Source organism: Lasiodiplodia theobromae (assembly GCF_012971845.1).
Source record: "Lasiodiplodia theobromae strain AM2As chromosome Unknown scaffold_2, whole genome shotgun sequence".
In the NCBI taxonomy this organism is placed as follows: Eukaryota; Fungi; Ascomycota; class Dothideomycetes; order Botryosphaeriales; family Botryosphaeriaceae; genus Lasiodiplodia; species Lasiodiplodia theobromae.
The window spans coordinates 27,724-43,747 of record NW_023336495.1 but is presented as its reverse complement, the minus strand read 5'-3'; the positions used below and the strand labels follow the sequence as shown (position 1 = coordinate 43,747).

The window sequence follows — 16,024 nt, the reverse complement described above, 5'->3', positions numbered from 1 at the left end:
CGGAAAAGCCAACAATATTGGTGGATTCGTGAGGCTGCACCCCCGTGAGGCTGAGAAACACGCATGCATGGGCACATGACTCACCAATCCAAGGCTGAGCAGCAGCCTTAAGAGGAAGCCTCGCCTTGCACGCTTCGACAGAATATGCACCCATAGGATCACCTACTGGTTTGCTCGTTATCTACTGCAAAATCAAGCCCGACCCCATGACGCTGAAACAAGCCACCCGTACGATCCTCGAAAGTTGGAACCGGAGAAGTACCATCACCACAGACACCCTGGTAAATTCAGCGAAGAGTCTGCTGACCGTCTGCATTCGTGTCACGACGAACCCTTGGCACTGCCTCGAGCTCGGACTGACAAGCATCCTGGAGACCGATGACGTAGATACAAGGCAGACACGGTTGGCATCATGGATGGAAGCAAAAAGGCTGGAGTTCGGCTCCACCTGCCTTGCGGTAAGATTTTCCTGGTCCCATGGCTGCGTTCATTGCTGACTTGTCGATCCATGCAGGGGACAGTGGTGGCATCAACCGTGACAGCCTCGATCCAGTGGGATCAGGCTGCGCGCTACCACTGGGTCATTCATGGCTTCTGGTACGGAAGCCTTGTCCTGAGTCTGTTCTCGGTTATCGTCGCTTTCCATCTTACAATCCTGCTGGGGACGTATGAGCTTGGGAGGGGGCATCAGCTCATTGATGCACTGAAGCAAACTGTGTCGGATAAACCCAAGTTCTCGGCCATGTTTATCTTCCAGGCTCCAGTCATGCTCCTTAGTTACGCCATCATATCTTACGTCGTCGGCCTCTCTGTGGCTGTTCTACGACCGCTTTGGACAGTCCCGTGGAACGATGAACACAAGGTAAGATGGCACAAAACAAAAATAAGGCGTGCGCTGACATTTGTTCGAAAGGTCGCACTACTATTTATCGGCTATATTGTACTTGCTCTTGGAACGTACCTCGCAATATGTGTTGTCCTATATACTTCATATTTGACGAAATTGTAGACACGGATGCCTTGATCCGTTACTCACTGCTACTTTACCATTTTTCTACGACGCAATTTTGATTGATGGGATGCTATGCGGAGCATGGTGGACTGAAATTTGTACGACGAGGCTGAGATGGCAGGAGGATTGGTGGCGTTTTGGCCCCGTATGCCACTATGATACTTGATTCGCCATGCGATACGTCATCAACAGAGCCCGCTGCAAGCCACGCCGCATTGGTATCTTTCAGCCTTGCGTGATGGCAGCCATGATATCGGCACATGCTTCACTGGTGCCTGAATGTAATCCAGTAGATCGATGCCACGATCTGGAAGGAAACGTGAGTGGCCTGTGCTCACAGAGCTTCAGCTGCGCTACTGCCGTGGGTTTGGCCTTTTGGCCAATGAAACAATGAGGCGGTTGCGTAACGAGACACACGAAAATTACACATAACCTTCGAGTTCCTGACCCTCTCCTACCAAATACACACCCATGGAATCTCAATTCATCCCATTTCTCGTAATAAATACCTCATAAGATACCACATTCCAATTCGTATGTCTTGAAATCGGTCTGATGAATATATTTGAGCTAACAAGCTATTATACTGTTTGAAAAGCCCGATACCTCCGCCATGCCCGACAACAATACTCTGGACAAGCCAGCGCCTGAGCTGGATGAGGAGGATCACATTGCTCGGGAGATTGGGGCTACCTACCCTGCGGAGTCGAACGAGCCTGAGATCGAACAACAAGGGCCAGTTCCCGAATACAGCGAGGAGCAAACGAGCCCAGTGTATGATGAGCATCAAGAGAACAATGGGGCGGATCCCCCAGAGTATGATGAGATGGAAGAATGGATGAGGAGTGACGATTCTGAAAACCCTCTGGGGTAGGGGCGCATCTGAGGATGAAGGTGTTTGATGTGGGGGTGGAGAAGAAGGTCTGGGTACTGAATAACTATACGAGGGTCGCCCCCACGGTGCCGATTAAGGACAGGGCCTGAGTGACGCTCGTTTTACTTCCTCTATAGGTGATTCTGTTGGCCTTTTCATTGCAGTTCGACAGACTTTCTTAAAGCAGTCCAGATATATATTGTACAACGCCTCCCTCAAGAGCATGTCATAAATATCTAGAGTGACTGACTGCGTGTGAAAAAAATATGACCTCAGTTCTAGCGTTCGCAGTGCCTTTGGAGAGCGTCGATGCTAGCCGTTCGAAAACTTAGAATGTCAACTAAGCAGCTTGACGGCACTGAATCTTGCCAAAAGCCCGAGCTATTTGTTTTCACAAGGCACGGCTAAGAGGTAATCAAAGTTATAAACGCAGCCTCATTACGGATCTCGGCAAGTCTAGCAAGTATTATCGCAGCTAGCAGCCCCGCCTATCCTTGTAACTCAGCGTATACCTTTAGCTATGAGACGAAGATAATGCGTTTGAAATTCTATGTCATTTCATCTATGTCGTAAACGATAAACAGCAATCCCAGCCCCTCCCAGCGGTAAGAAATTCCATGTATATGTACAATAAACTGTTTTTCGCTCATAGTATCTCTTTTTCTATGGCACCGTTCTATTCTCTCTAAGGCATGGTGACAAAGCATGTTACGCTAGGCTCTTTTTTAAAGGAGAAAAGTAAAGCGAGAGGCGAAAGAGCACATAGTGTAGTCACGTAGAGTGTTACTATAGCTCTCGAAGGCAGTTGAGCTTGGTGAGTAGCCACTTGGAAGCATGCGGCTCTGGTTCCATCTCAGACCAAACGTGCAGAGAGTGATCCAGGACGTTGGTGGGTGTATCCAAGGAAAGTAGACGGCCGTCCTTGCAAGTGAGGGCGGGCATGCTGTCCATCATCTCGTCGAGGTAAGCTTGCGAAACGGAGTTGTCCGCAAGCTCTTTGTCAATTGCCACGACCCTCGTTGGCCGCCGCGATCCGGCCTCGCTTGCTGCTGACGGCGATGGGCGCGGCATGGCAGAGTATGCAAGGGAGCAGGCGCATGCGATGAGGATGGCTCGGTACATTGCCGCAGCCCACCAACTTGGCCTTTCTCGGGCAGGAAGGTCTTTGATGAGCTTGATGGCTTGGCCGACGTGGTATAGTATTCGTGGAAGGTCACCCTCCCACCGCAGACGGAGCCATGAAGATGTGGTTGCGGGATTGATGGATTGCCCCTGACAGAGCATGCGTTCGATTCGAGGAAAGGAGGTAAGCTGGTTCAGCCAAATAAAGTGGTACATGATGAGGTATTTTGTGTTTGATGACCCGTGGTGTGATGTTGCTTTTACCGTATTGTAGAGCTTTAGCCATCTTTCGAGAAGCACTTGTGCCTCCCCAGAGAGAGCCCTCGAGGCAGTAAAAACGGAGTACGAGCCATGATCGGATGTTGGGAACATGTAGTCGAACGAGTAATGAAGATGGGAGGAGAGTGAGTGTAGAGAGTGAAGGAGGACGCCGAGAAGTTTGGTGGGGCAGACGTTGCCTTGTAGCAAGGAATCCCCGCTTCCATGGATGAACTTGCGGACTGCCTCTGAAAAGGATTCAGTATGCAGTTGGGTCTGTGGGCTGTCATCTGCGAACATCCGTTGATACTCAGAAAGCCACTCGTCAACGGACCGGGCATGCCAGAGAAGCGGGCTTTCCGGAAGGGCGGCTCGGATGTCCTTCGCTGAGACTTTTGGGAGACAGTCATTGAAAAGACTCATCTCCAAATCAGTCAGCAGCCATGCGTGTAGCAGCCTATCGTCGTTAGAGATTTCAAACATCAGGCCCTTGTCACCGTTTATCTTACCTGCTTTGATACTCCCGGTTCCTCCACAGGTGGAAGGATGCCTCTTTGTCTACGCTGGGACCGAGCTGGAGCGGCTTGTATTCCATCAAATCATCCTCATGCAGCATCTACACACCAGTCAGGCCTGCCCGAACCTGGGGTTGAGGGTACACGTACCTTGATTCCCTTCATCCACATGGACCTGCCAATCTGTCCACTGGGTTAACACGGATAAGTCTCAGTGGCGGGGCATGTCCAACCTTTTGGGTATTTGAGCTGCTACTCCAAGCTGCCAGGTCTTGGAGTAGTAATAAAGAGTGGAAGGCCTTGAAGCCTCCCTGCCAGTGGGATGTCTTGACCGTGACATCGGATAGCGCTGCTAGGCAAGCATTCATAAGTGTGTCGGCCAATGCACAGCCGTCTGCACTGCCACTGCATATTGCGCCTTTTGCCAGAGCCAGAAGGAGAAAGAGACCAGGTAGAGTACCGTAGTCTCCTGATTGCACGAGTACCGAGGTCTCGAGAAATCTCCCGGGGATGAGGTCGAAGTAGGCCTGGTCGTTTTGCATGAAACCGTGCAGCAGAGACTCCAAGACATTCGGTTGAGGAAGTTGCAGGTAACCCTGCATCTCAGCCCCTGAGCGTTGGCTTCCCATGTGCAAAACACGCTGGACGACCATAATGAGACGATCTCGCGCGTCTGCGGTAAAGGTCTCGACCACGTATGGTGGTGTTGCATTGAGTGTAGGCTCTGACACAGCACCGTGAGCAATGCTCGTCATGTCGACGTCTGATTTCTCAAGCCGGTCGTCGCGAGATTGCATGGTCTCCTTGTGCGGTTCCAGGGAAGCTTCATACGTCCCAAAGTAATCTGAGCCAGGCTGCATAGCTGGCACGGGCGGTAGAGGGGAGCCACAGTCGGCCGTCATTGTCGGTGGGGGATAGAGCAATCTCGCCGAGTTCGGAGGCTCTGGAGATGTTTCTATCGACTCCCCATCCATGGTCAACCCTGGCATCATGCCATCGTCCAGCCAGCCAAAGTCTGGGTTATCGGTGTTCTCGAAGTATAGCTGGTGGACATGGGGAATGTCGGCAAGCAAGGGCGACGGCTCGCTGAGATGGCTGTGATCGATGAAGGCCTTCGGATCGGGGGCGGGGATTTGGTCTAGCGAAAATAGAGTCGTGGCCAGCGGAGAGGGTGTTTGCAGAACAGCGTCTTGATCGTGGACGGCCGGGCCCTGTTCATCAGCCGCTGTGTCTGCCGTCGACGCCGCGGAGCTGGACTGTTCCCGGTCCAGTGCCTTGTCCTGCTCTGCACTTGCTTTGGGATGTTTCTGCGATCGCCGGGATGGCCTTGGTTCGCACGTCCAGCCCCGTTGCACGCATCGCGTGCACGGCATCTGCAGGGAACCATTAGTGTAAACTCAAACCCGTACTGCGGTTGAAGCACTGACATCTTTGTCACATTTAGTCTTGTTCTTGACGCAATTGATGCACGCATGTGGGCTTCTATCCGGGGGTTTCGCGATGCCCTGGGGATCATCGGCGGTGGGCGGGGCGTGTGCGTTGCGGATGTGGCGACGGAGGAGGTCTCTGGAGGGCAGCTCGTCAGCTTGACGTTTCTCCGTGACAGAAACAAGAAAGGTACCTTCGTCTGAAGCTCAAATGGCATGTTTCGCAGCTGAATGGCCTCGCATCGTTGTGGATCAGCAGATGCCGTTCCAGATGCTCAGCTCTGGAGAAGCCGTTTCCACAAAAGGTGCAGTAGACAGTCATGTTGCGGTTTGCCGATCCAGCTGGGCCGTGGTGCCTGCGCTTTTTCACTCCGAGGGCGATTCACGACCATAGTTTCCGCGCTCGGTTACTTTAATCGCGGTTGCATTCGCTATTGCGTGCTCAGAGCGCGCAGCCCCACCTGCTGAGGATTGCTAAGGGACGTACATAGCCCCGCGCACCAATCGGGCATTCCCGTCGGGGCGCTGCCGCTGGTTGGTGAGGAAAAAGCAACTTCAAATAGGTGGTAGGATTCGCCTCGCCTCTGGAAGCAGCTTATGCTGCTGCCTTGTGGCTGCGTCGCTCTGTAAGCACCGACCTCTTTTCCGGGCAAGTGCCCCTCTGCGGCTGCGATGCTGCCGGGGCCTTATCGTGCCCAGCTTACGCATGCGTTTCAGCGGTTAGATGCCACCCAAGTCAAGCTTCAGGACGCAGCGCCCCACATCGGCGGGAACGTTGCCCCGGCTCACCCCAGCCCCGCGCCGGACGAACCTCCTGGTGCCACTGGACCCTGTCGCCACTTTGGGATGCATGTGCCCGGATTTAATCGGCTCGTATCCTATCGCAGCATTGGCTATTCGTCCCAGGAGAGATAACGTAACCGTGCAAACCCAAACGCGAAACCGAGCTCATCCCGGCTCGGATCCAGGGCGGCGGTCCGGCGAGCCGGCCCAGGTCGTTCTAGGCGAATGCACCACCCTGCATCAATATTCTGAAGGATTCGTCCATTTTTATCTGTCCGTACGCATCTTGGCCCCCCGTTATCATCCTTCATCGTGCAAAACCGTGCCGCTGCCGACCCTTCGGGAGGCCGGAACACCGAGACTGCCACACTTCCGAAGGCCGTTCCGATGGAGATGCTTACATTCTGGAGAGCTTCACCATCATGTTCGATATAAGAGCGCCGGGCCTGAAGGGTGTTGATCTCTTCTCGACACAGGCAGCAGGCAAAGCCCGAGCGCGAGACCCCCCATGAGCAGTCAGATTGTCTTAAAGGCGCTGCAGGCCCCGGAAGCGATTGCCGGGGTCGCCGCCGTCATCGCCCTTTTCGTCATTCGAGTGTGGTTCATCAGCCGTGAAAAGAAGATCGAAGACTCCCCGGTGCTTGGAAATCCCGGGGAACCGGCTTTTGGCGACGCCCTGGAAGCCGGGTACCAAAAGGTGAGTCCCCACGTCCCAATCATGCTGGTCTAACCGGCATGCACAGTTCAAGGATTCGACCTTCACCATCCCCACGGCCCATCACTCCATGGTCATCGTGCCCACCCGCTTTCTCAATGAAATCAAGAATCAGCCCGAGAACATCCTCAGTTTCCAGAAGCAGGTTTCGGAACGATTCATCGGCAAGTACACTGGACTTGGAGTTAACGACACGCTGGTTCACTCTGTCAAAATCGACCTGACCAAGAACATTGTGAGGATCCTTGGCGAGCTGCAGGAAGAGGTTGATTTCGCCGTCAGCCAGCACATTGGCGACTGCAAAGGTATGCTGTCTTTCCTACAACCAAGAGCCTTGCTGATCGCCGGTGAACAGACTGGAAGCCAGTGCGCCTGTATCCCACTCTATCTGCATTGGTGGCGCTTCTCTCCGGGCGCATCTTCGTTGGCCTCCCATTGAACCGCAATCCGGACTGGATCAATGCCACGCTGAGCTATACCATCGATGGCTTCGTCGGGTCCGACAAGCTATGGAAGTATCCGCGGTTCCTGCACCCGTTTGCTCGATATGCAATTCCCGAGGTACGCTACCACGCAACTTTCTCCGCGCGGGCAGCATTTTGACCAATTCAGATCCGCAAAGTCCATACGTATCTTGACAATGGTGCCAGGCGAGTTCTGCCCGTATCACGGCCGGGGTTCTATGCTGACTGAAGAGGTAGAATGCTCAAGCCGATTATGGATGAGCGCCGTAGGCGTATGGAGAGTGAGGATGGGTACAAGCCTCCGCAGGACATGGTACAGTGGATTATCGACAACTCGAGCCCAGAGAATGCCAAGGACGTTCACTACGTATCTAAAACACAGATGCTCATTTCCGTAGTGGCAATCCACACCACGTCCATGACGGTGAGCTCAGGGTGCTCTTGCTGAAAATGCACATAGAGCTGACAGAATCATAGATGGCACAAGCAGTCTTTGATCTCACAAGCCATCCAGAATACATCCAGCCGCTGCGGGACGAGGTGGAAGAAGTCCGCAAGAAGCATGGGAATGTCTGGACGAAGGCCAGTGTTGCCGGTCTGCGCAAGATGGACAGTTTTCTAAAGGAATCCCAGAGGTTCCGGCCCCCGGGTCTCGGTACGTGCAAGCAGCCTTTCCTGTATCATCATCTCTGACAACACTTCAGTTACAATGAACCGAAGGTGTGAGGTTGACGTTAAGCTGTCTAATGGCCTCGTTCTCCCGAAGGGCACTCATATCGGCGTTGCAGCGGGCGCTAATGCTCTGGACGAATCACTCTTTGAGAACGCCTCAGAGTTCGATGGCTTCCGATTCGAGCGTCTCCGCTCCCAACCGGGCAACGAGGCCAAGTATCAGGTGAGATTGTCCCATTCGATCCAACGCGGTGAACTGACATGTGCCGCGCAGTTCGTCACGACAAACGACACAGACCAACTCCACTGGGGCGTTGGCAGCCACGCCTGCCCCGGCAGATTTTTTGCCAGCTACGAGATCAAGATGCTGCTCGCCAAGATCCTCACTGACTACGACATCATGTTGAAGCCAGGTGATAAGCGCCCGCAGGACATTGCGCGGGACATCAGAGTCATTCCCAACCCAGCAGCTGAGATCATGTTTCGTAACAGGTCTTAGGGCTATTGGTCTCCGGGATGAACATGGGGTCTTACTCTTAGATTGGATATTTTGATTGCTACTACAAATAGAAATAAAATGCTATTTCCATTCGTACATCTCAAGCCATGCCATGTAGAACTTAGTATGCTAGGTGAAGTCCAGACATGTATAGTCGGCTGCTAGCGGCGCAAAGCTGTGCCTTTGGCGAGAGGCAGTTAAGTATAAATGCTGTTTACCGACAACTCATGTTCCAATATATTTTGTTTGTGAGTTAAGCTCAGCGGCTGGGCCCTAACGCGTCGATAAGACCCGGAGACTGTAGAGCCGTTTCAAAAGTGTCGACCATCACTATCCGAGAACTCCATTTCAGTATTACAGCCGTGAGAGCGTTGTAAGTAAACGATACATTGCCTTCACAGCTCTCAACTACGAGAGGGAATTTCGACTCAACATTCAGCAACGGAGGCGAAATGAGAACAGAATCCAAGTAAGAATTGACCATGTATCTAAAAGTTGGTAATCGACGAAGAGAAAAATCTATAGTCTACGAGACGAAGAGAATCTTCCATATTCACATCCCTCACGATGCTTATGACTTGATTGCGTCGGCAAGCTTCTCTGCCACAGCGTCTATCGAAATATGAGCAGGTTGCATAAATACTTTCAAACGGGTCTCTTACAAACTGTGGAGAGAAGATGGCCTGGGGGCAATAGAGGGAAAACGCTCGCGTCCACGACACGCAAGCTCTTAGCGCCGATGACATTGCCTTCAGTGTCAACGACGGCATTGGGATCCGAAGTCTTGCCCATAGCACCTACGAACGTGTCAGCGATAGGACGATTCATTAGCAACGCGTGTACTTACAGGTGCAGGCAGCATGGTAGCCGGGCCCGGCGGCCTGTTGGATGAACTCCAGCAACTCATCGTCAGTCTGGACCGCGGGACCAGGGGTGACTTCTTCCAGGACGACACGCTGCATCGACTCGGTCTGGAAGAACTGGCGCACTCGCTTGACAGCCTCGACGGCCACAGCACGATCGGTAGCCGTGGAAAGCGTCTGGGTGTCGATAACAGGCGGATCAGCGGCATCGGCAGAGCTGATGGAGATGGAGCCGCGCGACGTGGCAGATTGCAGCATCATGATGCCCTGGGCGTAGTTGGCGTCGCCGCTGTAGGCGAGGTCGCCGATGACCATCTCGTAGTCGGGCCAGTCTGCGGGGAACTTGGCCAAGTCCTCGCGGGCGGCCGAGTCCAACCGCGCCAGCGAAGAATTAGGCAGCTTCTCCCAGCCGAAGTGGTCGGCGCCAGTGTTGGTGAGGATGCCGGTGTGGTCGTTGTTGAAGGCGTTTTCCGCCGCGGCTGCAAACTCGGCATCGAACAGCTGCGATTCGGTCGTGGCGTCAACCTTCCACAACGTGGGCACGAACATGTGGTCTTGCATGTTCTGGCCAACTCCAGGGCGATCCGCAATAACCTCGATGCCGTATTTTTCGAGCGTCTCGGCAGGGCCGATGCCGGAAACCATGAGCATCTGCGGCGATTGCATCTGCGGCTGCGTCAACACACTGGCATGGAGAGTTGCGGAATGTGAGAAAACTTACAGCACCTGCGGCCAGAATGACTTCCTTGTTCGCTGACAGAGTGAACTCGGAGTCGCTGCCGCTCACCAGCACACCCGTTGCCGTGTTTCCGTCAAACAGGATGCGCTTGGCCATGGACAGCTTGTACACCTTGACATTGCCGCGTCCACTTGTAGTCGCATACTGCAAGAAGCTGGTGGCGCTGGTATCGCGTGTCTGGTCATCCGGATTGATGGTGGCCGGCGAATATTGGTTGCCGATCAGCTTACCGCTGAGCAGGTCGTTCAGCTCGGCGACGCCGAGTTCTTTCCATGCGTCGCGGGCGAATGAGGAAACCGGATCCGCGTAGTTCGAGTGAGTTACGTGAAGCGGGCCGCCCTCGGCGCTCTGGGACGCCGGGTTCAGCGCGGGAACGCTTGCGTTGGCAGCGCGCAGGTCCTGGTTTGGCGCCGTGTACGTGACACTCTTGAGATACCACGGAAGGAAATTGGCAAACGTCCAGCTATCGTCACCAACTAGCGTGGCCCATTCCTGGAAGGAATCGGCCGTGCCGCGATGGTAGGCGAGAAGATTGGTCGCCGAGCTCCCGCCCAGCGCTTTGCCGCGGTTGTATGCCAGTTGACGTCCTCCAGCGCCCGCTTGAGCCGTTGTTTCAAACCCCCAGTCCAACCCCTCGATGGAGACCTTGTAGCCGTATCCGGGCACCTTGGAGATGTTGGCATTCACGTTCTCTGCAACGTCGCCAGCCTCGATGATGGCCACAGTGGTGCCCGCGTCCTCGGCCAGCCGCGCTGCCACCGTGAGACCCGCGGTACCGCCTCCGACAATCACCTGGGCACCCGTTAGTATCTTCCGCGTCTCTGCTGTAGTGGGGATTGATCCTACATAATCGTACGATGCATTCCCGGGACTCGCAAAAGAAGTGTTATCGCCGGCTCTCGGGAGCAGCGCGGGAAGCGCATTGCTGCCTGCAACAAGCAGAGAGACTGAAGAAAAGAGAAGACGCATCTTGATGAATGAACTTGGTGTGATTTCTGAAACGACAGGTACAACACATTTTGCCCCGTCTATATACCGTTTCCCGTCGTTGCAATCCAGTGGCACGATACTTCGCCCCCGTGCTCCAACACCGTGAAGGCGTTCGAGATACACGCCATGGCTGATTCTCAGATGCAATTTTTGGAAGCGCCAGAGTTTTGGAAGCGGACGAGGCGTCGTCAGGAGGCGCAGTCACCAACAGATTGCGGCATAGCTCAGCTGGATGAGGCATTGCGGAGTTTCGTGGTTGCGGCTCTCTCCAGAGGATCCGTGGGGGCAGGCGAGCGTGTTGTAACGGTAGTGAGAATTATTTGGAGCCTCGCTTAAGGGTAGGTATCGATTAAGGAATTCCGATCGCTCGACTCCTCCGGAGAAGGATCCGGACCGCCTCCTGCCGCACTCCAGGCACCCACGCCATCAATTTTGCGGCTCGCGTTGGTGGCGCAGGTCTCGGACACTCCGAGACTTTGGCTTCGGCTTCAATTCGAATGCGGACGGCCCGGTACGCGACCGGCAATTGATCGAAGGACCAAGCGACGGCTCATTTGAAGAGCTGCAACGAAGCCACGATAGTGTCGCATCCACGACGATCAGTTTATTCGCGCCAAAGATGCATGCCTTTCGAGCCTGGACGGCGGCTGTTGCCTTCTTGGCCCCGTTCGCTGCCGCCGCAGCGCTAACCACAAACGGAAGTTCTGACGGTCAGATCTGCGAGCACAGCCCGAACTCGCGGCGCTGCTGGGCTGCAGGCCTAACGATTGACGACGACGCCACCCAGCGCTGGCCCAACACGGGCAAAATCATCGAGGTTTGCTCTCTTCCAGCCGCGCTACTTGTCGCTCTTACTGAATGCCATGCAAGTACAACTTTGACATCACAAACACCACCTGCAATCCCGACGGCCATGGGTCGCGCGTGTGCCTTCTGATCAATAACCAGTACCCCGGCCCGGTTGTTTCAGGATCCTGGGGCGATACTGTGCGCATCACCGTCACCAATCACATGCAGAACAATGGCACCGAGATCCACTGGCACGGCCTCCGCCAGCTCGGTACCAACCCCATGGATGGTACAAACGGTATCACGAGCTGTAAGTCATTCGCAGCCAAGCATCTGACTCATCTGATGGCGTCAGCCAGGCCCGATCGCCCCTGGAGGATCGAAGACGTACACCTTCCAGCTCACGCAGCATGGCACATCCTGGTATCACAGCCACTTCTCTGCGCAGTGGGGAGATGGTGTATTTGGACCCATTGTAGTCCACGGCCCAGCTACGGCCGACTACGATGTCGACTTGGGGAGTATGATGCTTTCGGACTGGTTCTACCAGACTGCTTTCCAGACTTATTACACCGTCAACGCGAACCTGCAGCTGCTTCCCACCGGCGACTTGGCAGCCAGTGGCCCGCCTCCAGCCGAAAACATTCTCATCAATGGAACAGGCAAGTCTCTTGATGGCCAAGGCGAATTCTTTATCACGACTCTCAAGCATGGCCAGCGCTACCGTCTGCGGCTCATCAATGGTGCTATCGACAATCAGCTGCTGGTGACGCTGGATGGCCATCCTTTTGAGGTCATTGCAGCCGACTTTGTCCCTGTACAGCCATTTACCACAACGCAGCTGCTTCTGAATAATGGTATGAATCAACGAGCAGAAAGGGAATGCTTTTCTGACCATGTGGCAGGCCAGCGGTACGACGTAATAATAACGGCCAACCAATCCATTGGCAATTACTGGTTCCATGCAAATGTCTCGGACGCTTGCCGCAGCTTCAACCAGAACCGCGGTCGTGCCATTTTCTCTTATGAAGGCAGCGAGCCAGGGGAACCAGATGAAGACCTTTCTGAACTGAATGCTACCTGCGATGACCCGCAGCTGGTGCCTTGGGTTCCCGAAAGTGTTCCACGCGAGGGCTTTGAGAGTGCTGTGCAGACGCTCGAATGGGATGCACTAGCAACAGGACCCACGGCGGCTAATGAGAACATAGTCTTTTGGAGTGTCAACGGTTCTTCAATCAAGGTAGAGCTTGGAGAGCCCATTCTCTCGTCCATCTACGATCATGGCCCGAATGGAACTCTTCCCGCAGCTGCCAATGTTGTCAACATCCCCCATGGAGCCGAGGTTAGTACATTGGAGTGCTTTCCATGGTATTGTCCGAGCTGACTTTGCCTGTTCTCAGTGGACGTACTGGATCATTCAAGAACCCGAAGATTCTCTTGTTCCCATTCCCCATCCGGTCCACCTTCACGGTACGAGGCTCCCTTCATGATTGAACATCGAGCAAACCAGCTGACCACGAGCAAGGCCATGACTTCTTCATACTCGGCCATGGCTCGGGGATGTGGAACGCGAGTGTGCCATTGAACTTCGATAATCCTCCGCGGCGTGACACGGCAACTCTTCCGAGTGGCGGATGGCTGTTGCTGGCATTCAAAGCGGACAATCCAGGCGCTTGGCTGATGCACTGCCACATCGTAAGTCTCCAGCTTTCCAAAACAGAGAGGCGAAGAGTACGCTGACATTACGCGTGATTCAGGCATGGCACGTTAGCCAGGGCTTGGCTGTTACTTTTCTAGAGGGACGCGATCAGATACCTTCAAAGCCGGACGGTTACGATGAGACTTGTACTGCTTGGAACGCTTATGCAGAAGATGCGTTCTGGGGTCAGAGTGACTCGGGACTGTAGGCTTCTAGATTTACTGGGTCGTCTTTCATTAGTAGAAAGTCCAGCAAGAAAGCAATATGCAGAATTTTATACAATTTTCCGAATTCAGAGGCACATGCATGTTGAGGCTGAGAGCTTTGAATAATAATTGCACTCCGTATAGCAATCCGGCTCCACAATGAGTGCCAGAGTTCCGACATAGTTAGAAAGAGTGAAGTTTGAGAACTTTAGATTTTAATTTCCGTAAAGCTGAAGATATTTTCCCTATAACCGGTGGTGAAATTGTAATATCGCTCATACTCAACAATGAAGAACCAATACTAAAAGCTTTCAAATTAAACTAAAGTGACAAAGAAGTTTTTTATACTAAAGCAGACAGGTCGTGACTTAATATCACTCGCGCTTAGTGTCCACTCGTGCACTCATGCAAACGAAAAAAAAAAAGAATGATTACAAAAGCGAATGAACGACCTTGAGTCCTAGAGCAATCTAAATCTAAGCATGTACCGTATAGACACCTTTCCTCCTGACATCTAGAAACCCGACTCGATACCGGCGATATGGCCCGCTTCGACTGCTTCCTCATATTGGCGCCAGATGCCAGCTTCCCTTTCCTGAGTCCGGGCCTTGAGGGTGAATTGAAAGGGGCGGGGTCGGCTAATCAGCAGGCTGGTGTAGTCGTGAGCAGGAATGTGGATTGGGCGGCCAGTGGCAGGATCACGCTTCTTGGCAATGTCAAAGGCCCAGGCCATTCCGCCCATGCCGACAAGGAACTCCTGCTCGACCAGATCCATGCCCATGCAGATGCGGCGGCCGTAGCCAAAGGTGGTGAAGTTTTGAATTGTAGGAAACTTGGTCAACGGCTCTTGGTAGGACGGGTAGCTGGGAAGCAGCCAGCGCTCTGGGTTGAAGCGTTCCGGATCGGGGTAGACGCTCTCGTCGCGGGTGATGGCCCTGGATCAACAGTCAGTAGCGGTCGCAGATGGTGAGGGCGGGCTCAAACCATTGGCTTGGATGAACATGCGTTCCCTTGGGGATGAAGAAGTCTTCGTAGATGAAGTCCATCTGAGATTCATGCGGAATGCCTGGAGAACGCGTAAGCAGATCTGTTCCAAAGCTTCAAGGGTTACAGGGACTCACTGCTCGGCGTCACTGGCCTCCAACGCATGCACTCCTTAATGACGGCGCGGAGCACGGGAAGGTCAGGGGCGTCCGACGGCTTTGGCATCCGGTCGCCGCAGACACGGTCGATCTCCTCCTGCACCTTGGTCTGCCACTCAGGATACAAGCACATGGCCAGCACGTACGTCATGAGGGCAGACGCCGTTGTCAGGATGCCAGCCAGCCCGACCATGCCCACTGTGTAGGCGCCTTCGAGATCGTCCATGCCGCTCTTTTCCTTGTTCTCGAAAAACATGCGCATGTATGACGGCGTCGTGTCGCCGGAGGCGACGGCCTGTGCGACCTGCTCGCGCATGTCGACGAAGAAGGCGCGTTCGCGCTCGTGGCGAGCCTTCTCCGCGCGCTTCCAGGGCGACAGCCAGGCTGGGAGGAGTCGAAGCTGGGGGATGATGTTGGTGAGGTTTGCAGCTGGCGAGATGGCTCCAAGGAGGGCGTGCGAGTGCTCCGTGATGTCGGAAGCAAAGCGCACGTGTCCGAAGGCCAGCCGTGAAATCACGCGACCGGTGAATGTTTCGGAGAGATGCTCGAGGTCCTGGGGGTTTTGGAGCAACTGGACCAGGTACTGCTTGCACTCGAGGTACGGCAGGTCCTGGTGACGCTGGGCGGCAGACGCAGACATCATGCCATGGACAAATCTCCTTTGGCGGCGCCACACATCTGATGATGTTGTCAGTTTCAATGGGCGTCAACGCGGAGGTGGAGCCAATTACCATTGTATCCTAGAAGAGGAAGATACTCAGGTGCTTCCTTGCTATCTTCGAGGTTGTTTATGGGAGGCCTGTCGGAGAAGATCTGGCTCCTCTTCACCAAGAGGTCGTTTGCGATTTTGTCCGAGGCAATCCAGACATGGTTGACTCCGAAGATGTTGATTTGATAGATGTTTCCAAACTTATCAGACCATTTCTTAAACTGTTTGTAGCTGTGGGTGCGTGGAATGTCCCAAACACGTCCGACAAACGGGATTCCTGCATGAATTAGCAATGCACTAAAGAAAGAATACAGCCTTGGAGCACAAACCTTTTGGACCTGGTAGCCAACGGGTTCCCTTCGGGCGATTGAAATACGATGCAGTAAACTTCACCGCCAGAAGAACAACGAACAAGACAGAAAACACTGCAAGGGAGAACATGATGGATGCGTGCTTGGGATAGACCCAGAGTAGTGCGGCAATCAAGCTAAATAAACCACCGGCCAGAGAGGCCCACCGTCGCCGGAATGGCCGTCCACCACTAAG

The 16,024-nt window shown here is 53.9% G+C and overlaps 6 protein-coding genes across 6 annotated transcripts; 3 read left to right on the top strand and 3 right to left on the bottom strand.

Moving 5' to 3' along the window:
* Window positions 1-206: 206 nt before the first annotated feature.
* On the top strand, window positions 207-1,886 carry LTHEOB_540 (A-pheromone receptor PreA; the record flags this gene model as incomplete). The annotated part of the gene is made up of 3 exons (XM_035514541.1): window positions 207-458; window positions 515-862; window positions 1,611-1,886. 3 exons carry the CDS (start codon window positions 207-209, stop codon window positions 1,884-1,886), a joined length of 876 nt encoding a protein of 291 aa, XP_035369299.1.
* Window positions 1,887-2,672: 786 nt separating this feature from the next.
* Window positions 2,673-5,530, bottom strand: LTHEOB_539 (Transcription factor Cmr1; the record flags this gene model as incomplete). The annotated part of the gene is made up of 6 exons (XM_035514529.1): window positions 2,673-3,723; window positions 3,776-3,882; window positions 3,932-3,964; window positions 4,015-5,154; window positions 5,209-5,347; window positions 5,403-5,530. 6 exons carry the CDS (start codon window positions 5,528-5,530, stop codon window positions 2,673-2,675), a joined length of 2,598 nt encoding a protein of 865 aa, XP_035369298.1.
* A 969-nt stretch (window positions 5,531-6,499) lies between these two features.
* Window positions 6,500-8,341, top strand: LTHEOB_538 (Cytochrome p450; the record flags this gene model as incomplete). The annotated part of the gene is made up of 8 exons (XM_035514518.1): window positions 6,500-6,688; window positions 6,735-7,011; window positions 7,062-7,267; window positions 7,319-7,335; window positions 7,408-7,594; window positions 7,648-7,825; window positions 7,875-8,065; window positions 8,117-8,341. 8 exons carry the CDS (start codon window positions 6,500-6,502, stop codon window positions 8,339-8,341), a joined length of 1,470 nt encoding a protein of 489 aa, XP_035369297.1.
* A 571-nt stretch (window positions 8,342-8,912) lies between these two features.
* On the bottom strand, window positions 8,913-10,912 carry LTHEOB_537 (Alcohol oxidase; the record flags this gene model as incomplete). Its single annotated transcript, XM_035514507.1, has 5 exons — window positions 8,913-8,953; window positions 9,004-9,138; window positions 9,189-9,870; window positions 9,926-10,735; window positions 10,790-10,912. The coding sequence occupies 5 exons, from the start codon at window positions 10,910-10,912 to the stop codon at window positions 8,913-8,915; spliced, it is 1,791 nt and encodes a 596-aa protein (XP_035369296.1).
* A 640-nt stretch (window positions 10,913-11,552) lies between these two features.
* LTHEOB_536 (Multicopper oxidase) lies at window positions 11,553-13,629 on the top strand (the record flags this gene model as incomplete). The annotated part of the gene is made up of 7 exons (XM_035514496.1): window positions 11,553-11,750; window positions 11,804-12,032; window positions 12,082-12,579; window positions 12,628-13,064; window positions 13,123-13,192; window positions 13,248-13,417; window positions 13,480-13,629. 7 exons carry the CDS (start codon window positions 11,553-11,555, stop codon window positions 13,627-13,629), a joined length of 1,752 nt encoding a protein of 583 aa, XP_035369295.1.
* A 512-nt stretch (window positions 13,630-14,141) lies between these two features.
* LTHEOB_535 (Cytochrome p450) lies at window positions 14,142-15,919 on the bottom strand (the record flags this gene model as incomplete). The annotated part of the gene is made up of 5 exons (XM_035514485.1): window positions 14,142-14,562; window positions 14,612-14,693; window positions 14,749-15,447; window positions 15,501-15,755; window positions 15,808-15,919. 5 exons carry the CDS (start codon window positions 15,917-15,919, stop codon window positions 14,142-14,144), a joined length of 1,569 nt encoding a protein of 522 aa, XP_035369294.1.
* Between the last annotated feature and the right edge of the window lie 105 nt (window positions 15,920-16,024).